Source organism: Homalodisca vitripennis, chromosome 2 (assembly GCF_021130785.1).
Source record: "Homalodisca vitripennis isolate AUS2020 chromosome 2, UT_GWSS_2.1, whole genome shotgun sequence".
NCBI lineage: Eukaryota > Metazoa > Arthropoda > Insecta > Hemiptera > Cicadellidae > Homalodisca > Homalodisca vitripennis.
The window spans coordinates 68,234,681-68,259,169 of record NC_060208.1 but is presented as its reverse complement, the minus strand read 5'-3'; the positions used below and the strand labels follow the sequence as shown (position 1 = coordinate 68,259,169).

At 33.5% G+C, this 24,489-nt stretch overlaps 1 protein-coding gene across 1 annotated transcript; it reads left to right on the top strand.

Moving 5' to 3' along the window:
* Nucleotides 1-608: 608 nt before the first annotated feature.
* Nucleotides 609-23,768, top strand: LOC124354101 (COP9 signalosome complex subunit 3-like). Its single transcript, XM_046804308.1, has 9 exons — nucleotides 609-852; nucleotides 10,128-10,409; nucleotides 13,469-13,686; nucleotides 15,826-16,020; nucleotides 18,043-18,194; nucleotides 19,325-19,484; nucleotides 20,744-20,857; nucleotides 21,274-21,428; nucleotides 23,657-23,768. The coding sequence occupies exons 1-8, from the start codon at nucleotides 798-800 to the stop codon at nucleotides 21,421-21,423; spliced, it is 1,326 nt and encodes a 441-aa protein (XP_046660264.1). The 5' UTR covers nucleotides 609-797; the 3' UTR covers nucleotides 21,424-21,428; nucleotides 23,657-23,768.
* The last annotated feature ends 721 nt before the right edge of the window (nucleotides 23,769-24,489 follow it).

The window sequence follows — 24,489 nt, the reverse complement described above, 5'->3', positions numbered from 1 at the left end:
AGATTTCGTGGCACAATTTGTACTACTAATACTTGGGAGAGTTTATTTTTGAATACTGCCAAGAACTGCAGATATAAATAGTAAACAAGAATTAAATAAAACATAAAAATCTTTAAATCTTATTTTTTGATTAAAGATGACAATTTTTACATTATCTTATTATAAAATATAGTTGTGTCTGACACAGTCCTTCAAAGCATGAACCCCCTTAAATTTGTAACCCCTATAATATTGTATTTACATATTCAGTGCTTTCAAGTTAATTGTCGTTAATAATAATCATGAGTATCAAATAGTTAAACTATAACTTTATTAAGGAGTCGCTGTGAATAGTCGATGACATAATATGATTTTTTAATTTTACTATAAATAAATTAAATACAATACAAGAGAGTTTTAGAGAATTGTAATTCTAATGTATAAGCGCATTGTAAAACACATAACAGTTAGAAGACGTTAAATTACATTGTTAGATTAGTAACTAACACAAATACCCCACCGTGAACGAGTAAAGTAATTTTGTTCCTGATATATCTTCCTACTTTCTACTTGAGATGTATGTGTTGTATGGCCTATGATAGTATGAGATATGAATTATTACTTGAGTGAGTTGATTTGGTTTTGGTATTGGAGTTGTACCATTTTGCTTGTTGCGTCCAAGTTAACCTATAAGTAGAGAGGTGAAACATTTATTGTTGTGCACATAGAAATTAATATTAGTAACCGTTCTTGAATTTACAAGAAATGTTTATTTTTTATTGAGTCATATAGTTAACAATATTGTAATAATCGGTAAAATGGCATCCCCCCTAGAACAATTTGTGAATCATGTTAGGACGTATTCACAGCAAGGTAAGCTACTGTAGGCTACTGGTTTTTTTTGTAGTATCTTATAATTTATTAAGAGTGAACATTAAAATAGTTAATGACTCCCACCCTTCACCAATTTCTCCTGAATAATTTTTTAATTTGCGGTTGCTCATACCACTCTTTTAACACTAAAAAGTTGTAAGACATTCCATTTTAATAAGTTATCTGATCACAAAATTTGTTTAAACTTAGGTGAATGATGATTAATTTTGAACTTAACAGCCAAAGTGGAAAAATATGAGTTACGTGTTATTAACCTATTGCAATCTCATTATTAACCTACTGGTATCCTTTTCCTGAACAAAATATAAGTGTTTAAGGTAATTGTCACATTAACGGCTGGAGTGGCAAAATACGAGTTTCGCGTTATTAACTTGTTGGAATCGTCCTTCAGAACAAAACAATATAAGGTTTGACGGGGTAGAAGTGAGAAATAACTAAGTTCTAGAACATAAAAAAATGGAACAACTGTTCAAGCGCGGAGCAATATTTCCATGTTCTACATCCACATCGGGCATCACGTGACCTTTTGTGACCATGATTCAACCTCGTGATGACGTCATCGGATGCGGCACCATCTTTGCAAACGTAAATGAAATATAATACTGAAATGAGCAGAATTTTGATCCAAATGAACAATGTTTTTGTTAACCCTTTGCACGCCAACGTACCTATATTACGGTTGTCAGCTACTCAACTGAAAATCGCCAACGGCCGTAATATAGGTACGTCACGTTTTTCGCCTGTAATTTTCTTATAGTTCATCTGATTGCCACGAAATTTTTAACTAATCGATAGTCGATTAGTTGCTTTGAAACCACAAAGTTGTTTATTCCTTTATGGACTGTTTGTTTGGTCGTATTTGAGCTTCACAGCTGTTGGATTGTTTGGTCGAGAGTGAGGTTATGTTCGTGTTGCTGTGCGTTGTTTACGTTTGTATTTCTCTCATTACTTTTGTTGCTAGGGCATTTTTATTATGCCCCTTTTATTAGATTTATTGGTACTTTGGGATTAAACCGACCACATTCGTACCTTATTGGTACTTTGGAATTATACCGACCACACCCAGATATGAATCGTTATTTGACATTTTAGAATGAGAATATCTTTATTTACAATCTTTGAGATTATAAACAGTGTCATTAAATACATTAACATCAGGAGAAGGTTTTTTTGAAGATACTCTTCCAGCGTGTAGAATGGCCGGTCTAGAAGCCATTGATGTAGTGCTCTTGTAGTGATCTTGAGTTCCTTTCCTCTTTTGGACAGCAGGTGAGGTGGTAGGAGATTGTGGAGCTTCATTCCCATATATGATGGTTTTCGCTCATAAAGCCTCAGACGATGTACAGGAAGGTTGTAGAGGTGTACATTTCTGGTGTTGTAGTGGTGTACATCATTGGTCCTTGGATGCGATCTGGTTAGTCTTTGATGGATTTACTACAAGGTCATTTCCATAGCAATATTGGATGGCCATGTTGAGAGCTGTATAAGATGAGACCGCAAGGCCATCTGCTGAACGTTGGGTCAGAAATAAGGTAGTGTCGTCTGCATACATTAGAGGTGTGCAGTAGTTTCCTAGGTGTTGGGGTAGATCATTGGTAAAGAGAATGAAAATCACTGGTCCTAATACGGAACCTTGTGGCACACCTCTCAGCACTGGAGGGACTTTTGATCTGACTGCTTCTACTGATTACTAGATTAGCGTTTTAGAACAATATTTCGTCAGTATAAAACAGGAATTGTCTTATCGCAAACCCCTCCCCATCCTCAGACAGAGGTCAAAGTCGAGCGGTCTAGTAGATAACGTGATTGCATAGTCTCGCCGCCCGTTCAGCTGGTGCGTCGCTTTGTTGTACTTCCGTGTTTTACCCCTACATTTCTCCAAACACAAAAATTCAACAAAAACAAACATTACCAAACAAAAACTAAACTCTTTATTGAAAAAAACACACAAAACTTGTTTTTATTCTTGATCACACTCCGCTACCCAAAATGTGAGTGCTTCCGATCGAAGGTGATGCCGAAGCCCGCGCTGATGTCAACGAAAGAAAAACATCCCTCGAGATAGTACCTATCAGTAAAATATAAAATTCTAGAGGGGCTGATCAGAAATATAAATTGAATTGTAATGGAAAGGCAATTATGTACCGTGCAAAAAACTTAAATAATCATGCCGTGCGGCCTGAGGTAATCGGGATTCTCGAGAAAGATAAGATAACAGCGACAACAATACCGATCACAATACCTGGAAATGCTTGTTGATTGATGGAATGTTAGTTCTGTTACTCAACTACATCGTTTTATAACGTTCTAAGTTTATTGAAAAGTCAAAGTTTAAGCGTTGGGGGCATATAACGGAATCTGACCCCATTAACAATTGATAATCGTTGTAAGTTTGTAATTTTGTAATTAAAGAGTTATTTTTTCGGTGTATCATGTTTGTTTCTATAAATTGATATTTTTGTGTTCTTCATACTGGTGTGGTCGGTATAATCCTAAAGTACCAATTTATTTTAGTATAGTGTCAAATATTGATTTGTGAATATAGTGTAACATTACATACAACGTCCATGCAACTTACAAAAACTGTGCCTGTGTCACATTTAGTGAAAACAATCACAACTGGACTTTTATATAAGATAGGCTTTTGAAATTTTGTAATTAGGTTAAGGGGTAGATATAGTCAACTAGGATATAACAGGAAATCAGCAAAAATATTTTTTGAAACCACTTATTTGTGCTAAAAAAATTTTTGAAAATTTTAATTTTTTCTAAATTTTTTATTTTTTTTATAAGCTTAAATTACTTTTATGCAACTACAATTTACCAACTGAACAAGGGCTGTTCATAAGCAAAATAATGGTAAAAGAATCATCATCAATATCTGTTCAAAAATAAAAAAGTTATGACACATTTTGTGAAAGCTTGTAAGACTGCTGAAAATGCCCTTGGCGTTTCTGGGTAGTACTTTTGGAAAATAGGCTGGCGTGCAAAGGGTTAAATTTCGAGCTACAAATTAATTAGTTGTTATCGAGTTGAGACGAGTGCCTCTGGCCATCAGAGACACTGATGTCAACAAAAGAAAAACATCCCTCGAGATAGTGCCTATCAGTAAAATATCAAATTCTAGAGGAGCTGATCAGAAATATAAATTGAATTGTAATGGAAAGGCATTTTTTAATTAACACATTGGTTTCAGATGATTTGTAGGCGTTCATTCGGTAGTACATGTACCGTGTAAAAAACTTAATAAATCATGAATACCCCTAATATGAATACATATATAAATGGACATTAATAGAGAACACTTACCATTAGTGTGTTGCACAGAATGTACAGAAACTAAATAATCTCGTTTCGGTCGAAACCTAAACTCCTGACATGCCCGACAAAACACTTCGACACACCAATTCACTACAATTGGTCGAACTAGTGGATGGTTGATCAATGATCGTCACGCACTCACTCGACCCAAACTACAGTACACGATATCTAGTGAAGCACTGACTTCTGCCCCCAAGCGTTCAGTTAACAGATAACGCTATCAGTCCCACCCGCAGATAATATTTACATATATCCAGACACAGCACACAAACAGAACATTAAAACATTAAGAACTTAACTATTTAAGTAGCCTATATACCCTCTAAAATCATATTATATGTTATTTGCACCCCTTAAACCATATATATATTTTTTTTTTTAGGAGGATGAGCAGAATACGTTGATAACGTCAAATTCGTGATTTGCCAGGTCGACCTTTAATCTTTTAATTTCCGAGTTTAATGGGTGGAAATAATATCGAAGTTATAAAACATTAAAAGTGGAACTACTTTTCTAGTGTGGAGTAGTATATCATTGTTCTACGAGCATCACGTGGTCTTGTTATGATCGTAAGACAACCTCTTATCGGTAGCTACTGACGTCAGCTCTTACGCCATCTTTGGATATGTAAAATAACAGTAATGCCGAAGTCGGTGGAATTTTACCCAAATAAAAGACGTTTGTTAATTTAGACTTTCTAAGAATAAAAGTTCATATTATTAGCCTGACATAAGTTCCTCAGGCCATAGGCTGTGCTGATGGCGACATATGTAAAACATGCCTTGAGGTAGTAACTGTCAGTAAAATAATCATATTCTAAAACTTCTGATCACGAATGCCAATACTAGCCAATACTGTTTTATAGGAAACACAACTCGAAAAAAATAAATAAATATTGTACATTCAGCTAACCATAACCTACTACTATCTTGCAAGAAAAGTAGTTCCAATTTTAATGTTCTGAAACTCATTATTTGTCATTTCCATACCCTAAAACCGTATATTTTTTTGTTCAGTAGGAAAATAGCAATAGGTTAATAACATGAATCTCGTTTCTGGTGTTGATAAAAATTAATTTTAAAATATTGCATACAAATTGAACTTCAAACTTTCGACAAACCAATAAGTAGTGTAAAAAACAATTATAAGTTTAATAAATAAGCAAAACAATTGTAACCATAACTTTGTATTTATGTTCTATACACTTACATACCACGTGTTAACTTCCAATCACATAAAAATAGGTTTTCTTGATCTAAAAATAACACACGATTACACAATGAATTATACTCTCGCTTTAAAACACACAACCAATTGAAAAGGAGTAAATTAATTTTATAATATTTTATCTGCTCAAGTAATTTGCAATTAAACGAATAAAAAACTAATTAATTGTATTAGTATTAACAAGCTGTGATTGAATAATAAACGCCATTGTTATCGAAGAGGCAGTGAAGAGTACTGCACGGGCGATTGATGTTGCATAACTAAGGTGTTCTGACCACAGAACACTCAGAACAGCTATCGGAAGTAGATAACGCTGAAAATAATAGATAATAAGAAGCACAGTAGGCTATACAAATATAGCCACAAATTTATATTTGAATTTTTAAAAACAAAGTTATTTGTGATTTCCACCCCTAAAATCATATTTATTTTTGTTCAGGACGTTGAGCCTAATATGTTAATAACATTTCAATTTTGATTGGCTACTTTGGCCGTTAACCTCACTGACACCTAACGTTCAAATGCTCTACTTTGCAGGATTTTTTATAGTGGAAGGTAGCTTGCAAGTAGAGTACGGACAAGCGAGTTTAGTTTTTATATTGCTATCAACAAACGATATTATTTAATTATAACTATTGACATAACTAAAAAATACTGATGAACTAATTTGACAAGTAATTAACTTATATCATTTGTAGGATAATTTTTATACATTAGCCACATTAGCTATACCGATCTTAAACCACTTTGATCACTTAAGAGTAGTATGTCTTTATTTCTAGAAAGAATTTTTAGTTGGTTGTAATCCATGATTACAAAATAACTGATATATTTGAAATTTAGTTAATATCCCAAATACAATAGTCCTTCAATCTAGGGGACCGAGGAGAATCAGGGTCTGGGTGGTGGGAGGGATAAAAAGCTAAGGAGAGGTAGGTGTTGTTCAAGAGGGATATTCAGGTCACCGATATTCATGTGAGAAAAGTACAAGTAATTTTGGAGGTCAGTGTAACACCAACAACTGCATATGACGATAATGTAAGAATTTTCTATACTTTTTTCTCTTTTTCGTCATATTTGTAACAGTTTGACCTCTATGGTAAAGTTTGATTTTAGTTTTTTCTTTGTGTCCTCGGTCTTGTTTGTCTATATTCATCGTATTTGCACATCTTTTTATTTAATTATTTTCTCCCTATTCGTGATTGGTCAGTTTTATACATTGTACCTTTCAAAATAAAGGCATTGTTTTTGTGTTTTGTCTTCGCCATTAGCCATTTTGTATTTGAGTTGTGTTGTGTTTGTGTGGTAATATGCTTAGAACAATGGATTCAACTTATGTATAAAATATGTGGATGATAGAGACACATTTGTATTTATATTTGTGTTATTTTATGTAGCTTTTTCCACAATTCTGGCAACTTGAGGCCATCCTGTATTTTAGCACTTGATGTTAAACTGTTTAATTGATATGGTTGATCCTAGTAACTATCCTTGATAACACAAATATGTAAGAAATGTAGTCTATAAATCTTTGTGTTTCAAAAAATGCTGAAAAATGCTAAAAATTCTAAACTTATTAGGAAAATAGTATTTCTCCCCATCAATAAAGAAATTTCCATCAACAAAGAAAAAAATGATTTGGCAAAACGCCCTAGAACAAACTAAACATTAGTAACTGTGTCTATTTAACCACTTATTGGATATATGTAACTTTTAGCCTAAAGAAAAGCTTTTGGTATAGTTCAGTACCGTATTGTAAATAGTTATGCAGTTTCTACAAATTATATAAGTTGCCAAAAATTGAAGAATGTACAGTTTGAATAAAAAATGATTTCGTATAGCAAAATAAATATAAAATAAAATAGGAATTGTTTGCTCCACATATTTTTATAGAGCATATTATTTTGAACAAGTATATTTAAAATATACTGAGATTTAATCTGAAATAAATAACTTATGGAAAATAATACATTTATAGCCTACTCATATCACAAAAAACTTAATGTTATTATAACTGAAATAAAAAGGCATATATTTTTTTACATTAAAGGATATCAAACAGCTCAGAGATATTCACTTTTTACTCGTAAATATAGACAGCTTGTATACTAAACTTGGTGAAATAAAAAACAAAGCCAGTCAACTGGGACGGTAGGAAAATGGCGAACTGGTTTGTCTTCAAACTTAAATCATATTTAGGGATCTCTTCCTGTCAAAATCCATGAAGAAGGATTTTTGCCACTAATCTCAATCATGTATCCTTGCGAGAAAGAAAGGCCACCTCTATACCACACTCTCTAGTAACAGCAGGCAGGGGTAGCCTCAACCTCCAACAGTCATCCCCTGGTGTACACTAGACATATCAATCTACCCTTGCTTAATATTTGCGGTTGGTGATGTGCACTCCTGGATATTCATATAGTTGTTCAGATGAAGGTGATACATCAGTTTTTGCTGTACCCAGTGTAGGTTCAACTGTAAGGGAACCCTCCTGAGGAAATGCACAGCATACTATTTACTCAGTTGAAGATCAAGAGCTTGTTCCCTTGTATACTAAACTTGGTGAAATAAAAAACAAAGCCAGTCAACTGGGACGGTAGGAAAATGGCGAACTGGTTTGTCTTCAAACTTAAATCATATTTAGGGATCTCTTCCTGTCAAAATCCATGAAGAAGGATTTTTGCCACTAATCTCAATCATGTATCCTTGCGAGAAAGAAAGGCCACCTCTATACCACACTCTCTAGTAACAGCAGGCAGGGGTAGCCTCAACCTCCAACAGTCATCCCCTGGTGTACACTAGACATATCAATCTACCCTTGCTTAATATTTGCGGTTGGTGATGTGCACTCCTGGATATTCATATAGTTGTTCAGATGAAGGTGATACATCAGTTTTTGCTGTACCCAGTGTAGGTTCAACTGTAAGGGAACCCTCCTGAGGAAATGCACAGCATACTATTTACTCAGTTGAAGATCAAGAGCTTGTTCCCTTGTATACTAAACTTGGTGAAATAAAAAACAAAGCCAGTCAACTGGGACGGTAGGAAAATGGCGAACTGGTTTGTCTTCAAACTTAAATCATATTTAGGGATCTCTTCCTGTCAAAATCCATGAAGAAGGATTTTTGCCACTAATCTCAATCATGTATCCTTGCGAGAAAGAAAGGCCACCTCTATACCACACTCTCTAGTAACAGCAGGCAGGGGTAGCCTCAACCTCCAACAGTCATCCCTTGGTGTACACTAGACATATCAATCTACCCTTGCTTAATATTTGCGGTTGGTGATGTGCACTCCTGGATATTCATATAGTTGTTCAGATGAAGGTGATACATCAGTTTTTGCTGTACCCAGTGTAGGTTCAACTGTAAGGGAACCCTCCTGAGGAAATGCACAGCACACTATTTACTCAGTTGAAGATCAAGAGCTTGTTCCCTTGTATACTAAACTTGGTGAAATAAAAAACAAAGCCAGTCAACTGGGACGGTAGGAAAATGGCGAACTGGTTTGTCTTCAAACTTAAATCATATTTAGGGATCTCTTCCTGTCAAAATCCATGAAGAAGGATTTTTGCCACTAATCTCAATCATGTATCCTTGCGAGAAAGAAAGGCCACCTCTATACCACACTCTCTAGTAACAGCAGGCAGGGGTAGCCTCAACCTCCAACAGTCATCCCCTGGTGTACACTAGACATATCAATCTACCCTTGCTTAATATTTGCGGTTGGTGATGTGCACTCCTGGATATTCATATAGTTGTTCAGATGAAGGTGATACATCAGTTTTTGCTGTACCCAGTGTAGGTTCAACTGTAAGGGAACCCTCCTGAGGAAATGCACAGCACACTATTTACTCAGTTGAAGATCAAGAGCTTGTTCCCTCTTCGAGTACTATTCTAGCTAGAGTAATTAACATTTTCTGTATATTCCATACTTTATGGACACACTGAATTAATTTAAATATTTCATCAGTAAAATTAAATGCAAAATGAACGATTTTTTTTTTCAATCTTAACCTATGTAAATTAGGCAAATCATGCAGTTTGCGATACTGTGAAGAAATTAACTCTCAAAATAATTTCTTAGTATTCTAATAATTTCTCTAATAATGTCAATAAAATTGTAAAGTTTTTGTATTATAATGAAATTGTGACTAGATTCGTTTATATGATAATCCTTAAATCAGAACCTTTACTAGTATAGATCAAAATCAATGTGTACAGTGTATCCCAGTAAAGGTCAAGATTTGTGAACTCTATAGTACTGTGTAAATGTATTTTGATGTCCCAAATTAAAATTCCTATATATATATATATATATATATATATATATATTTTAGTACAAATTCAGTTTCAATGCCTGACCCACAATCTGGCTCACAGTATAATGCTGTATCTTGTAATTGATTCTACATGTATGATATGTGACATTGTTGGATTTAAGATGCATTACCCTAATTGTAGATTTACAATAATTGATATTACTCTTAATTTGTTTTGTAGATCTTAATGTCAAACTACACTTATACATGTTAACATAAATAAACCATTGAAATCATATGTTATAATTTGGTTAATTTTGTCATTAAACATTATAATTATAGAACAAATGTTCATATTAGTTTTACAAAATGTTATTGTTTATTATATATCATGGATTGACTGTTTGAAGGATAAAATTAAAACTGTTTGTATTGGGGTTCTCAGGAAATTATCGTGATCTACACAACATGTTGACCAAATCTTCTGACATATTGGCAAGGAATGGGTCACAGCTGGATACAGTGTTGGAGATGTTGGACTTGCAGCAACACTCTCTGGGCATGTTGTTCGTGTTGGTAGTCAAACTGACCCTACCTCCACCAACTGCCCCCACCCCTCCGACAGGGCAACCTGCTGCCCCTGACTATCATGAAATGCTCTTTGCACAAGTGCAGGAGTTCATCCTCGGCTGCAATGCAGAACAAGTTCGGATCGCCACAGAGACTTGTGAGTTTGTATTTGTATTTTATTACTTCAATAAGATAACTAACTTTGTTAACTGATAAAGTTTTTAGTGAAAGAAAATCTTGAGCCTTAATGCAGTATTTAAAATGTATTGTTTTTAATGGTTTAGCTAGTTTTATAATGAAAATGAGTTACTCCAGTTACCTAGATAGTAACAAAGTTAGTACCGGTCCTTGTCTCGAAAACGTTTTGACGTTTAGTCTTCTCGATTTTTTATTTACTTATATACTAGGGGTATCCAAAAAGTAAGTTTCCATTAATTATGAAAAAGTTAAAAAGACTCAAAAAATAACTGAAACACATTTATTCAACTTTTTACATCATACCTTATTTTTCTACATAGTTACCATCCATTTCTAAGCACTCTTGGTATCTAGGAAGTAGTTTTTTTATTCCAGCTTCACAAAATTCACCCGCCAAATTTTTAAGCCAAGTATCCACCTCATTTTGAAGGTCATCGCTGTTGGCAAATCGCCAACCGCCAAGGTGTCTTTTCAGCTCCGGAAACAGATGAAAATCGCTAGGCGCAAGATCTGGTGAGTATGGAGGATGACCAAAAACATCCCACTTAAATTTCCTCAAAAGTTCCATTGTTGCACGAGCAGCGTGTGGTCGGGCGTTATCTTGAATAAGCATAACCGTGCGTGACAAAAGTCCGCGCCGTTTATTCTGTATTGCCCGCCGAAGTGTGGTGAGAACTTCACAATACCTTTCTGCATTTATGGTTTCGCCACGAGGAAGATAGTCAATCAATAACACTCCACGGCAGTCCCAAAAAACTGTAGCCATTACCTTTCCTGCCGACTCAAAAACTTTGGCTTTTTGAGGAGCTGCCTCTCCTTTTTTTTGCCACACCATACTCTGGCGTTTGGTCTCTGGAGTTGAGTGGTGAATCCATGTTTCATCACCAGTGACTATTCTACTGAAAAGGTTTTCATCTTCATCGTCAAACAATCGCAAGAAAGACTGGGCAGCAGCCATTCGTTGTTGTTTATGGGCATTGCTCAATAAGCGAGGCACCCATCTTGCACACACTTTTGCAAGCTGAAGATCTTCTGTCATGATATTGTGCACAGATGACCGGCTAACTTCATCACTTGACGGCAGTTTATCCATAATTTCATCGAGAGTCACTCGCTTATCATTGTCAATAACTGCTCGTACAGCATTAATGACGTCAGGTTGCCGAGAATTGGCCGGTCGGCCACTACGCTCATCGTCATGAACATTTTCTCTTCCTTCCAAAAACATTGCACGCCAACGACGGACCATCTGAACGGACATAACATGTTCACCATACACTTGACACAACTGACGATGAATTTCAACGGCAGTTCCGTTTTTGGCGGTCAAGAAACGAATAACACTACGGTCTTCGCAACTGGCGGCAGAACGCAGTGGAGTCTCCATGATGTTTGGGCAGCAACTGACTGAGAAGCGTGACAATGGGCCAGTGACCGGCGCACCTGTTGCCAACCGAACCGCGCTACATATCCCCACCCACAGCTGCACGCTGTGTTACGTACGCGTCTTTTTACAGAACAGGGAAACTTACTTTTTGGATACCCCTCGTACATATATATTCTTCCGGGAAAGCTGAATTTTTCTCAGGTTATAGACCTTTATAAATGTATATTTTCTCAATAGTCCACACTTTTCCCCCTTGTGTAAACCCCACACCCCTTTCAACCATTGGAGGTGTAGATCTTTACTAAATAATCACTTGTCCATTCCTTACAATCAATGGAATTGTATAAATGCGTACTCGTACAAATGCAATAAATAACTAAACATTCATAAGATTAAAAAGTCTTTTATGAATAAGTTATCCCTACAAAGTGAAGAGGTAGCATCTTATAAATTGTTTTAGAATTATTACTGGCTTCATAATACATGTATATATGTGTATATATATTACAGAATCTTGTTCATTATGTACTGCAATTATTAAAGGATGCGAAAAAATAGAAGTAAGTCATATTTACGTAATTTATATTAATTCTTGAGATATAAGACTATGATTCTAAATATAGCTTGATTGTACTATAAATATAAAAATTCACTCTTCTCTAACAACGCGGTATTAAACAAAATAGTGCCAGCTGCCTGGTGCGGTGCTGGCTTGGGATTATTTTCCCGGCACCTCAACCATGCTACAATTAACACATGCTACCAATATGAAACCGATATCATTCTATAGATAAGAATTTATTGTTAAACTTTTGTTTAAAACATATTTTCTAATTTTGTTTACAGAATTACAGACCAAAGAATGCATAAGTTTAGTGAAAAAATTGTGATATTTAGCATTAATATATTTTTCTTTAACTGCTACAATTTGAGACAAATTTGTAATAACCTAGAGTTATACCATTTAATACAGAGTACAATATAGTGATTAAGTAAATCTCTATACTTTTTATACACTGTAATTCTTTGGGTGAATGGGGAAGGGGGGATTAGCACAAGGGATACAAGTGGGAACTGTTGAGAAAATATACCTTTCATAAGAGTAAATTATATAAACTGAGAAAATTTCAGCTTTTCCGGACTTTGTTACGTTGGGTAATTTTTGGCCTTTATTGACTGGGCTAAATACTTTTGAATTGCTAGTATGCTCACAGGGCTCAGAGATGTTAACTCTAATCAAACTAAAAAATGCTATTTGGGTAATTTTTACAGAAATATCAATTTTGCACATTTTTCACACATACTAGATTTGTTGGTTTTGTAACAGAAAGAAATGTGTTTTTTGAGGCTGTAAATAGCTGAAATAGTTGAAGCCGTCCATGCTGAAATATAGTCGACATTGGCATCTTAATTTAAAACCAAAGCTTTTGTAGATGCCAAATATTTAATTGCATTAGTTTTAAAACAGCTATTCAATTTGGCATATTGATCTATTTATGTGTTTAAGAATTCACTCATGACATATCAGCATTCCTCGTTTGTGATATGGATTATTTTATTCTATAGATTTTAATATATTAATTAGTGAATTTTAATTAATAATCAAGACAATATACTTGGATAAATTATAGATGCAGAACTATGTCACTTGCTGACTCGGAACCTGATCGAGTTGAACACTCCTATCCGTGGTATCGAGCTACTGAAGCAAGCGATCCGTAAGATACAGGTGTCCGAGTGCCAGCTGACATCAATACATGCAGATCTCTGTCAGCTCTGTCTCTCTGCTAAATGCTTCAAACCTGCACTTGAGTTCCTGGACACAGACATCACCACCATCAGTGAAGAGGTCAGCTTTTACACAGTTAAACTTTCTAGGGGTTTAATAGGGAATCTTTTACCTCCACATGTTAATACAAAACAACTGTGCAGATGGTGTCTTTGACCTGCCTGTCAATTAAGAAAAGTGACTTTGGGCTTGGGGTAATATGGAGCATAAATATGTTTATATTTCCTAATCTAAAGTCATTAGTTTATTTTTACTGACCTATGAGTGCAGTGGAATAAATCATTAAAATACATTACTTATGTTACATTTTCTAGCTGAAAAATATAAAGTAACCCTAACTTTATTTAGGACTCCCTACCACCTCTATCCAAGTACAGTCCATTATCTTTTGCCATTGTCTTCTGAATATCCATCAACTGCCCGAATCGACGAAAATATTGAAAAAATTTGACAGCTTGTGCTCACAGACCGTCGATAGACAACACTGTCAGAGATTAGTGGGTTATCTTAGAGTCGGTTCAGCAACTGTTAATGAAAGATTTGTGAACGAAAAGGGTTGCTTCCAAGTTTGTTCCTCGGGTACTGTCTGACAATCAAAAGCAACATTGAGTTGAAACATATTGTTAATTTCACAACTGTACGTTGTTCACTTAAACATACCATCATAAAAAACTAAACAAGAACAAAAACAGTTACTGCACTGCAGATGAACAGGACAAGCCATATTTACAATACAGACATACGCTATACATACCTAGCGACAGAAATGCGTACTACACAAGCTTTGCCCACAGCAATGCTATTCCGGTTTCTTTTAGTTACCTCTTCGTAAGCACTGTTACATTAAACAGCTGTAAAAAATATTGCCTATCATTACAGTAAATAAAATTTCCTTAAATTACTTTTAAGAGTATTTATGGGTGGTATTTTTGAAAAACAGTATGCCTACGTTTGATTCTGATATTTAAGTAATGTACTTGTCCCAAAAAACCGTCACCATAACCTTTCTTGCCGACATCGTTTGCAAACATGTTCTTGGTTTGTGAGGTGTCCCCACTCCATTGACTGCAATTTGGTCTCACTGTTAACATGTTTCACCCATGTTTCATCGCCAGTTACGATGCGATCGAGTAGTGATTCACCCTCTTTGTCGTAAGCATCCAAAATTGTTAACGCTGCAGCCATGCACTGGTTTTTGTGGACGTCGGTCAGGATTTTCAGTACCCATCTTGCACAAAACTTGTGGAAGCCAAGCTTATCAGTGACGATTTCGTATAACAAAGTTCGTGAAATTTGAGGGAAACTAAGCGAGAGTTCCGTTATGGTTAACCGTCGATTTTCTCGGACCTTTGCGTCAACTTCTCAACAAGTTCGTCAGTCACTATGCTGGGTCTTCCACTTCGCTCTTCGTCATGAAAATTTGTTCGGCCATTTTTAAACTTAATGACCCATTGTCGCACTCCACCTTCAGTGATAATGTTGTTCCCATAAACTTCACACAACTGCTGATAGATTTCTATAGGCTTACAGTTTTTGGCAGTCAAAAACCTAATTACTGCGCGCACCTCACAGTTAGCGGGATTTTCAATTGCGGCAGACATTTCAAACAGGCACTGTTACTAGACGCGTTACAACACGAACTTCCCGCTAGCACGGCTGGATAGCCACTGAGCTGTGGGACGTCCTGACACCAAGATGGCCATGCTAGTCCCGCCCCTGGCGCCACAGCGCAAAACGTAATCAACTTTCCGAACAGCCCTCGTGTATGTATATATATATATATATATATATATATATATATATAATGTTATTAACTCCAATTATAGGGTTATCTATATATATTAATGTAATTAAAGTAACTAAAACCCTTTTAAAAATCTTTTTATTGACATACACGTGTTTCGGTTTTTAACCATCATCATAGGTTAAAAACCTATTATTTAGAGGTTAATGTACACTGATGATGGTTAAAAAACCGAAACACGTGTATGTCAATAAAAAGATTTTAAAAGGGTTTTAGTTACTCTCATTACATTAATATAACATATAATGTAACATAAATTACATAGACCAACACATACATATACATACACATTACATATTACATTATATTGATTATGTATATATATATATATATATATATATATATATATACATATGTATATAAAAGTATATTAATTTTGTATTTGATGTTTGCAGGGCAGTCAGTTTAATAGCAAACATTTCCTGCTGTACTACTACTATGGAGGCATGATCTACACAGCTTTGAAACGCTATGAGCAAGCATTGTACTGTCTAGAAGTAGTGATCACAACTCCTGCCTATGCAGTGAGCCATGTCATGTTAGAGGCATATAAAAAGTACATCCTGGTTTCGCTCATCCTGTATGGCAAGGTAAGTTCAAATTATAGGAATTGTACTTATTTAAGTTAATCAAAATTATAGAAGTATTAACAATTAATATTATGAAGTCTAGCTACAAAAACCCCAAAACTGTTTTGAGTTTTGGCATTATCTTAATGAAGGTTTCACAGACAGTTTTTACAAATCAAACCATTTTCTCCATACAACCTAACGCAATAAACTATTGTAACAATAAACCTTTAGAAACAATAAAAAGGCTTCTGTTGTGGACTTACATAGTTTTATCAGGTTAACTGTTTGATGTAGTTATTTGGCATAGTGGATTTGATGTGGAACTTTATTAGCTAAACTGATACAATTGTGTAGAAATTGTTGACAAAGTCAATAATATCTAAATATGGTCATAATTTAATTACTTTCTAATAAAATACACATTATCAGTAGAGTGTGACACAAACAAAAATGGTGATAAAATAAAACCTGCAGGACTTAAAAAAAATCCATTTTATAATACTTTAACCGTTACCATACACCCTCAGCCATGAAACATTTTAAGATCTACATGTTTTATTCTTATTGATGACATATTTGTACAAATACAGAAATTACGAGCAAATAAAAATTGGAAAAACGTGTGTTAGTGTACCATTGAGAAGCATGCATCCGCACATAGACACAACAGACGTGCAGCGATACACGAACATAGGCAGACATAGAAAATATGAACTGTAAACAAAATATTTATGAAACTAGTGATTGAACTGAAATAATTACATGTGATCTTTTTACTACTCTTCGACCTGTGATCACAGTTCATTCAGTTGGGAACAGCTCTTTACAGTGATTCATCTGACAGCACTCAGTGTTACAAAAGTGCTATGATTTAATTCACATTGTTTAGCAAACATTAAGAGGCTTTCTTTGGAGGTTCTTTATCACTATTAATCATATATTTACTCCTAATAATATATGTAAACATCAATATCTTACAAGAATACTACTTCTAACCTAAGATTTCTTTTATTCCTTGTCAAGTTATTTACTTCTCAGCTTAAGATTTAAAAAAGAATAGTTAGTAGTACAGAAATAACATTTCAGTTGTTATGAAAACAAGCAACAACATGACAGGATAGACTAATTGGTTTTACGAAATGTTTCTATTAACAATTTAAGAAAATATTGAAAACCTTTTATTAGAATTCAAATTAAGCATATATTTGTTTTTAATAATACAAATTTTATGATTTTTTAAAAATTAGCTAATAGAATTTTATAATAAAACCTAAACAGTACAATGTATTAGTAATCATTCAGTGTCCCAAATACAATGTTATCACTTTAAAAAGCACAACAACTCATAGTAACACCAGTCTGTTCAGTTATCAATTGTACTTTTCACTGTCAGTGCAGAACTGTGAATTTTGAATGGTGATTTTGGACCGATTCAAAATTCACCATTCCTTTAAAATGTAACTAAAAACAAGTCCATAAACAAGAAAAACTCTATTGTTTTTTCAATGTTTAATTAAATTACAATAAATTAATTTCCTAAATATTTAAACTGTTAATGTCATCCATACTCAAACACATATGTAATTTTTTTAACTAGTTAACTCTTACTTGACAGTTAAAATACTTGAATGTGTGGTAGGAGAGTAACAGATGCCATCAAAATTACTTTTCCATTATTATAAAGTATAATTATTTACAGTTTCCTCACCATGAAACCATACACAGTTTTGTTCATAAGGACAAGCAGAATGTGTTAATAATTTTGGAATTATGATTGGTAAGTCCTACCAATAATTACGCTAATACCTTCTATCCTCCACTATTATAATCTGTTTTCTGCTTCTTTCTGTTTGTACTTCTGGTAATACAAAAAAGTCTATGATGACTAAATTTATTCAGTCACTACTATGATGAAAATTGTCAGTTTGGAAAACTCATTATGCTTTGAGAGGAAATTAAAATAAGTGTCTCGTTATTTAAAAATTAGTATTTAGTTGTTGATCAAAGTGGTTAGTTTTGTGACAATCAAGTCTGGTCCAGATCCAGAATGTGCCAAAGTACATGACGGTGACGGTGACTCGGTTCATCAAACCGTTGAGCCAGATGTATCACGACTTAGCTACTGCTTGCATGGCCAACAACTCTGCGGAGGCACAGGCATTGCTTACCAAATACCATGATACCTTCACAAGGTATGTGCTAGTAATTAGTTTTGGTTGTTTAATGTTATATTGTATCTTTGTCTTGTCAAATGTGCTGCTAAGTTGAAGCTGACTAAAATAAAATGTACTGACTTTAAATTCATAGTTCCTATGAATTTTAGGTGTTTTTCAAAACTAAATTGGTATATTACATATTATATATCATTATTTTAAAAATCCATCATGAGATTTACAGTATTTTAGTTTAATTAGTTTCCTAAGTTTTAGCATTCACGTCACGTAAGAAACTTTGACATACTAGTTAATTAATGGCAATTATTGCTTAGGTAACAGTCTATTACCATCTCTTAATTGAATAAAGTATTATTTAACTTGTTATATATACTTATTTATATACTACCAAGACCATGCTTATCCAAGGTGGTATTTGACCTTATCAAATCCCATATCGGTCAACAGCATCCTCTTCCATTCATGTCAGTTTTCTTATGTCTTTCTCTACTTGGTTCTTCATCATTTCTTGGGTGTTCCACAATGCCTCCTTCCTGTGTATATTCCTTTCTGTCTTCTAATCATGTGTCGTACCTACCGTAACATTCTACCCCTAGCTTCAACCACAAAATCGAACCACATTTTTATCATCTACTCTGATAGGACCAAATATTTTCTTTACAGTTATTTTTTTAAAAGCTACTAGTTTATTTTCTGATTTTTTTCCAGTACCAAAGTCCACTTCATTAAGAAGGATATTGATTTGTCAAATACTGATATTGTACAGGGTGTCCCAAAACTCTCTACCGATATTTTCATGTATATTACTGGACCAAAGACAAACCAAAATTTCATATTAAAACTTTCACAAACTAAATAATTACCCGAATAGCTGCCATTTTTTTTTTTTTTTTTTTTTTTCACTTTAACCATTTTTAATTTGAGAACGGCTTGTTTTAATGAGCTTAATACTAGCATATGTGTATTTTGGGTTACTTGTTTATTTAGTGTGTCATAATAAATAAGAAAAATTGTGATTTCCTCTGGAACAATACAATCAAGAGAACATAGATTTCAAACCCAATGCACTAAATATTTCAAGTTGGTTATTGCAATAATTACACATCTACTCAACACAAAGTATAATACTAGCATTATATGTTCGACAGGGACAAAAATATTGGTTTGACAAAGCAAGTTATTGCTTCCCTCTATAAGAAGAATATCCAGAGGCTCACTAAGACCTTTCTGACGTTGTCACTAACTGATGTCGCCAGCCGAGTACACCTTGCCAGTCCTGCCGACGCAGAGAGATACATCCTCAACATGGTGAGTTGCTTAACATCATTGCATATCCTCAACCATCTATGGCCAGTGATGGGCAATAGCAAAGATCTACATTTCCAACACTAGTGTCATTATAAATCCATATCCGGATACTATATATTTCTAAGAATGCTTAATATCAATATATACTACTCAATAAATTCTCACATCCATATGTTTTTTCCAAACTGATGTATTAGGGCTCTAAAATCTGTGATATAGGGCTCAGAGTGTGATAAATGTCCTAAACTGTGGCACGAACTGGCGACGAGAGCTGCACCTAAGTCCGGTTGTATAACCAATTAATGAGTCTGCAGTGAGCTTTAACCCATTGAGGAAGCAATTACCCTGACTAGGACTGAATGTACGAATTGATTTTGGCCAAAATGCATGTGTGTACTAAAATATTAATATAATGAGTTTGGTTACAGATAAATTAGTCAATTTTTCAGCACGTTTTAGTCTATTTGGTTGCTCTACAATTAGTGTTTGCTGCTTTCTCCAAATAATTTTGTTTTTATTTTTTTTTATATATTTACAATTTTTTATAGTAAGAAAATCAAAAAATTAAAAGCGACTGTCAATATATTTTTTGTCTATCTGTTTCGATAATTTTTATTTAAAACAGACCAATAATTTTTACATAGAAAATCAGTGTTTATTGGATTACTTAATTACAAATCATAATAAAAATATAATCAAAATTAACTTTTATTTTTTCTTTTTTTATGACAAGCTCCTGAATTAGTTGTCTGGAAGATGAGATAAAACTGTATGTTACATTCAATTGTTATTATTAAAATGATAATTAAAATTAGCTATGTACATTACATACAATGACCATTCAAGTAATTTTTATAATTCACTTTTGTGTCAGTCTTTAAGTATCTTTGATATCACAGAGAAATTTGTGTGTTGTAAAATATATAACTAGTTAAGAAGACTAAACAAGCAAATATTTCGGAATGGTTTTGTGTGATACATAATTTGTTGTAATATATACAATATTTATTTCTGCAATGTTGTTTTCATCCAATTTTTACAAAAATTATATTATAAAATTCCGTAATAAAGCAGAAAATTTTGAATTTTCATGTATTTATCAAGGAATTGTTCAGTGAGAAGCATTTACTATAGTTCTGCTCACAGAACCACTCTGTAATAAAGGCTTAATTGTTTGATTGGCTGTGACGGTCAGGTCTAGTAAAACAGCAATTAACCTACTATAAATCATCTGTTTATCGAAGTGTGTTTATTTACAGATAGAGGATGGAGAGATCTTTGCTGCTATCAACCAGAAGGATGGGATGGTTAGTTTCCACGATGATCCTGAGAAGTACAACTCACCAGCCATGCTCAAGCGACTTGAAGATGAGGTGAAACACCAGTATTTTTACTAATACAATTATGTAAAAGAACCCTCTCTTCCAATATGTTCTAATATCAAATTTCCATAATATCATGTCATCTAGTGTGTTTGCATGTTATTAACAATATATCTACTGAAAACATAGTTCAATATATATTGTGAGGTACAGGGAACATTTAATGAGTTTACCATGTGGGATGAGGTGTGGTCTTAAAAAGTTGGAAAGAATGTTAACATAGCACACTGGGTTTATTGTTACTGTAGCACTATTCTTTTGAACAAAAAAATACAATCAACAATTCAAAATTTGCATATTTCACAAACAACTGAAAATTCTGCACAAAGGCAAACTTGTGTTAACCATCCTTTGCTAGTCTAATCTGCCAGATAGTGTATGACATGTATTGTATTGGTTTGCCTCAGATGAGTGTATGTATGGAGTTCAACCGTCGTATCCAGACCATGGAAGAAGAACTGATGGTAAACCCTCAATATGTCAAGAAATGTGTGGGCTCTCAGGATGATGATATGACTCCCACACAGGGCTCCAAGATCTCTACCTACTCTATGTAATTCGGGTATGTAAAGATAACCCATTTTCAGGATTAGTGTAAATACAAGTTCATTCAAACTTTGATCAGTGTAGGATGGTTGAATGGATAGCATAATGGCCATTGACATTACAGGGTTCACTCAGGAGATGAGATTCCAATGTTAGAAGACACTACACTAGTTTTGGGCCTTATTTAAACCCAGTCTCCTGTAATTAAACATTCTTACATGGAAAGAAATGTACAAGACAGAATATGTATGTATGTTTATTTATTTAATAGTTATCCCAGATTATTCTGAAGAAGTAAATAGATTTTGTGACAGCAGGAATATTAATAATTTATTTCTTACAGGATTTACATCTAATTCTACACCTGCTAATAAGGATATAGTAACTCAAATTTAATGCTCTTTCATGTTTTTACACTTAAATATGGAATAAAAACCTCCATTTCATGTATTAATTCTGTGTTTAAACTGCTTTTTGACTATAAATTAAATGATAAATTTTTGTAACTATAACATTGTATCTTTTCTAACAATTCTATTGTTCCGAATAATAACAGAAATATCCCACAACATTTCTTAATACATTGAAATAACAGTTTGCAGCTTTTTAGTGGGTCATAGAGAACTTCCATTGTCTGTAGAATAAAAAAGGTTTTAGTATTACATACCTAAACCCTAAAGAATGCTGTAAATAATGGGTTGCCATATCAGAGTGTGCACAAAAAGAGAAAGATTATTTCTTCAATTGTGATTGTATAATAAAGATTGTTTTAGGGAACTTCGTAGGAATAATATTTAACTAGCAGGAAAAAGGGCAAAATTATCACATTTTATATTGGACTTATCACATGTATGTTATTTTTGCATTAATTGAAAAAATATTTGTGAGAAAACTGTACACACTTTAGTAAAGTTTTTTTATACCAGCTTGTTTCTTAGAAGTTGTGGTATAGTTGTTCAATATGATGTAGTTCTCACTTATTCTTTATATTTGGTTCCATAGAATACAACCTTTCTCCTAGGTTGATTGATAACATTTGACTGCGCAAGATTTTGTTCAAAGATAAGTAAAATTTCAGAAACAGATGCCTGACTTTTCAGCTTGCATTTTTAAACAAGTACTAAATCAAATAATTCAATGCTGAAAATTGGTTGTTAGATGTTACTCACTTAATATAACACTGATATTTAGTATTATGATCTTTCTCTCCCTCAACATGTGTAATTGTTGCCGGTAAAGGTGATAGAGTGGACCTTTGGTCTAAACCTACACAGGATAAATAAACAAGTTGTCAAGTTCTCTCTCCCTCTCCGTAAAAAAATTGTGTATAAATTAGCTTAAAAGTTATTTAAAGCTTCTAGCATAACAATAAGTAACGTTGTTCTTTGGCGATGTATGTTATACGGCACACAGTACAAAGAATTATTTATAAATGTTTATTGGTGATATTGAATATGAATGTTGTAGTTGATAATAATTAAGTAAACATGTAAATTATCTCTGTAACATAGTTCCAAGCCAAAACTAAATATTGTATTGATCTCTAAATTTGTATAAATGATGGAGTCTCCTGTCCTCGTGGAAGAGTGGACAATTGGTCTACTCTCTCCCTCCCTTTGTTTGTTTGTCTTACCACACACCTGACCAACTATCTTCACAATTTAACCAGTTGTATAATATAATTAATTGTTAATAACTAGTTCATTAGAATAAAAACCTTTTAAAATTTTGGCTTGTGTAAGTTCTTGTAGTGAACAAGAACTCAACATCGGTATCTGAAATATAATTCACTCAATCCAGCAGTGCTCATACACGTGCAAATCGTAAGAAATTGTTTGTGAAACCACGAGTAAATGCTAGCATATATAAAAATCTATGCTATATAATGTGATAAGCTATGTGACAACGATTAAAAAAAAACAACTTCTGAAACTTGGTACAAAAATTCATCTTATAAATATCTTGTCTAAGTTCGATTGCCAACTTGGTACTCCATTTTGATCCGTTTTCAGAAATTTCTTAATTTATGATTTGAGATACACTGGTGCTATCCATAGAATAACAATCCAACTTGATTTACAATTGGTGTTAATTACTCCAAAACATGATTCTACTAACTGAAAATAGCCCCTTACATAATATATCAATACTGTCATCATGTCTTTGACATTGAGCAGACATAAATCCACCTTGTAAGACAATTTCAATGTTGTTAAATTAATTAAATCCTCTTTTTTGTTTTAGATCCAAGTGAAGTCACTTCAACTTCTCAAAGCTGAAGATGTTTATGAGTGATTTAATGTCTTCAGTTGTTTCCTGTATTATAATAATTTATCAATATATTCATTATAACATATCTCTTAGTTCTTATTTGTCTTTTTCCTATACTATGTGAGTGAGGTCCAATTTAAGAAAAAGTTAAGTATTTTAGAAAAAAAATTAACGTCTATCTCAACATAGAAATTAAAAGAAACGTATATTTTTGTTTGGATACTATTTCAAAAAACAACAAAATTGTATTGGAAAATTGCCTTGTTAACATATTCTCTGCTAAGTACATTTGGATCCTTTCTAAGAAACATCTGGAACCATTCCGGTGTGATTTACAGGATTAGATGGAAGAGGTTGGTGTGTCTGTTATCGGCACCTATTATATTATTTGTATGTATCTCATTGCAAGTCTGTGTAGAAGATTTAAATTCCAGTTTTCAATCATTAGTGTATTTATATTTTTTTAATATTTCTTATTCTTGCTTTTTCTGTCTTTTCACACCATATATTTAAATTTGCATTACACTTTCATAAGTATTTTATTTCTTTGTTCAACTTTACATATTTAATACTAAATTACATGATATAATAACTAGTTTTGTTTATAGTTAAACTTCTCTTTTGTTCGTTTCGTATTTCAACCTTTATTGGTATACCGATCTGTCTCTTTATTATGATGATTCAGTTTGATTTACATTGGTAATTGTGCTATATATTTAGTGTGGTACAGTAGAACGTCGATTATCCCGAACGTCAATTATCCGAAACGATCAATTATCCGAACACGAAAAAAGGTTGCGTGTAAC

What these genes read in the sequence shown, in the direction of transcription:
- LOC124354101 (XM_046804308.1), top strand. Translation starts at nt 798, where the DNA reads ATGGCATCCCCCCTAGAACAATTTGTGAATCATGTTAGGACGTATTCA. An exon ending in TCGGATCGCCACAGAGACTT is followed by an intron (nt 10,410 to 13,468) that starts GTGAGTTTGTAT and finishes GATAAATTATAG; the next exon opens with ATGCAGAACTATGTCACTTG. An exon ending in CGCTCATCCTGTATGGCAAG is followed by an intron (nt 16,021 to 18,042) that starts GTAAGTTCAAAT and finishes AGTCTGGTCCAG; the next exon opens with ATCCAGAATGTGCCAAAGTA.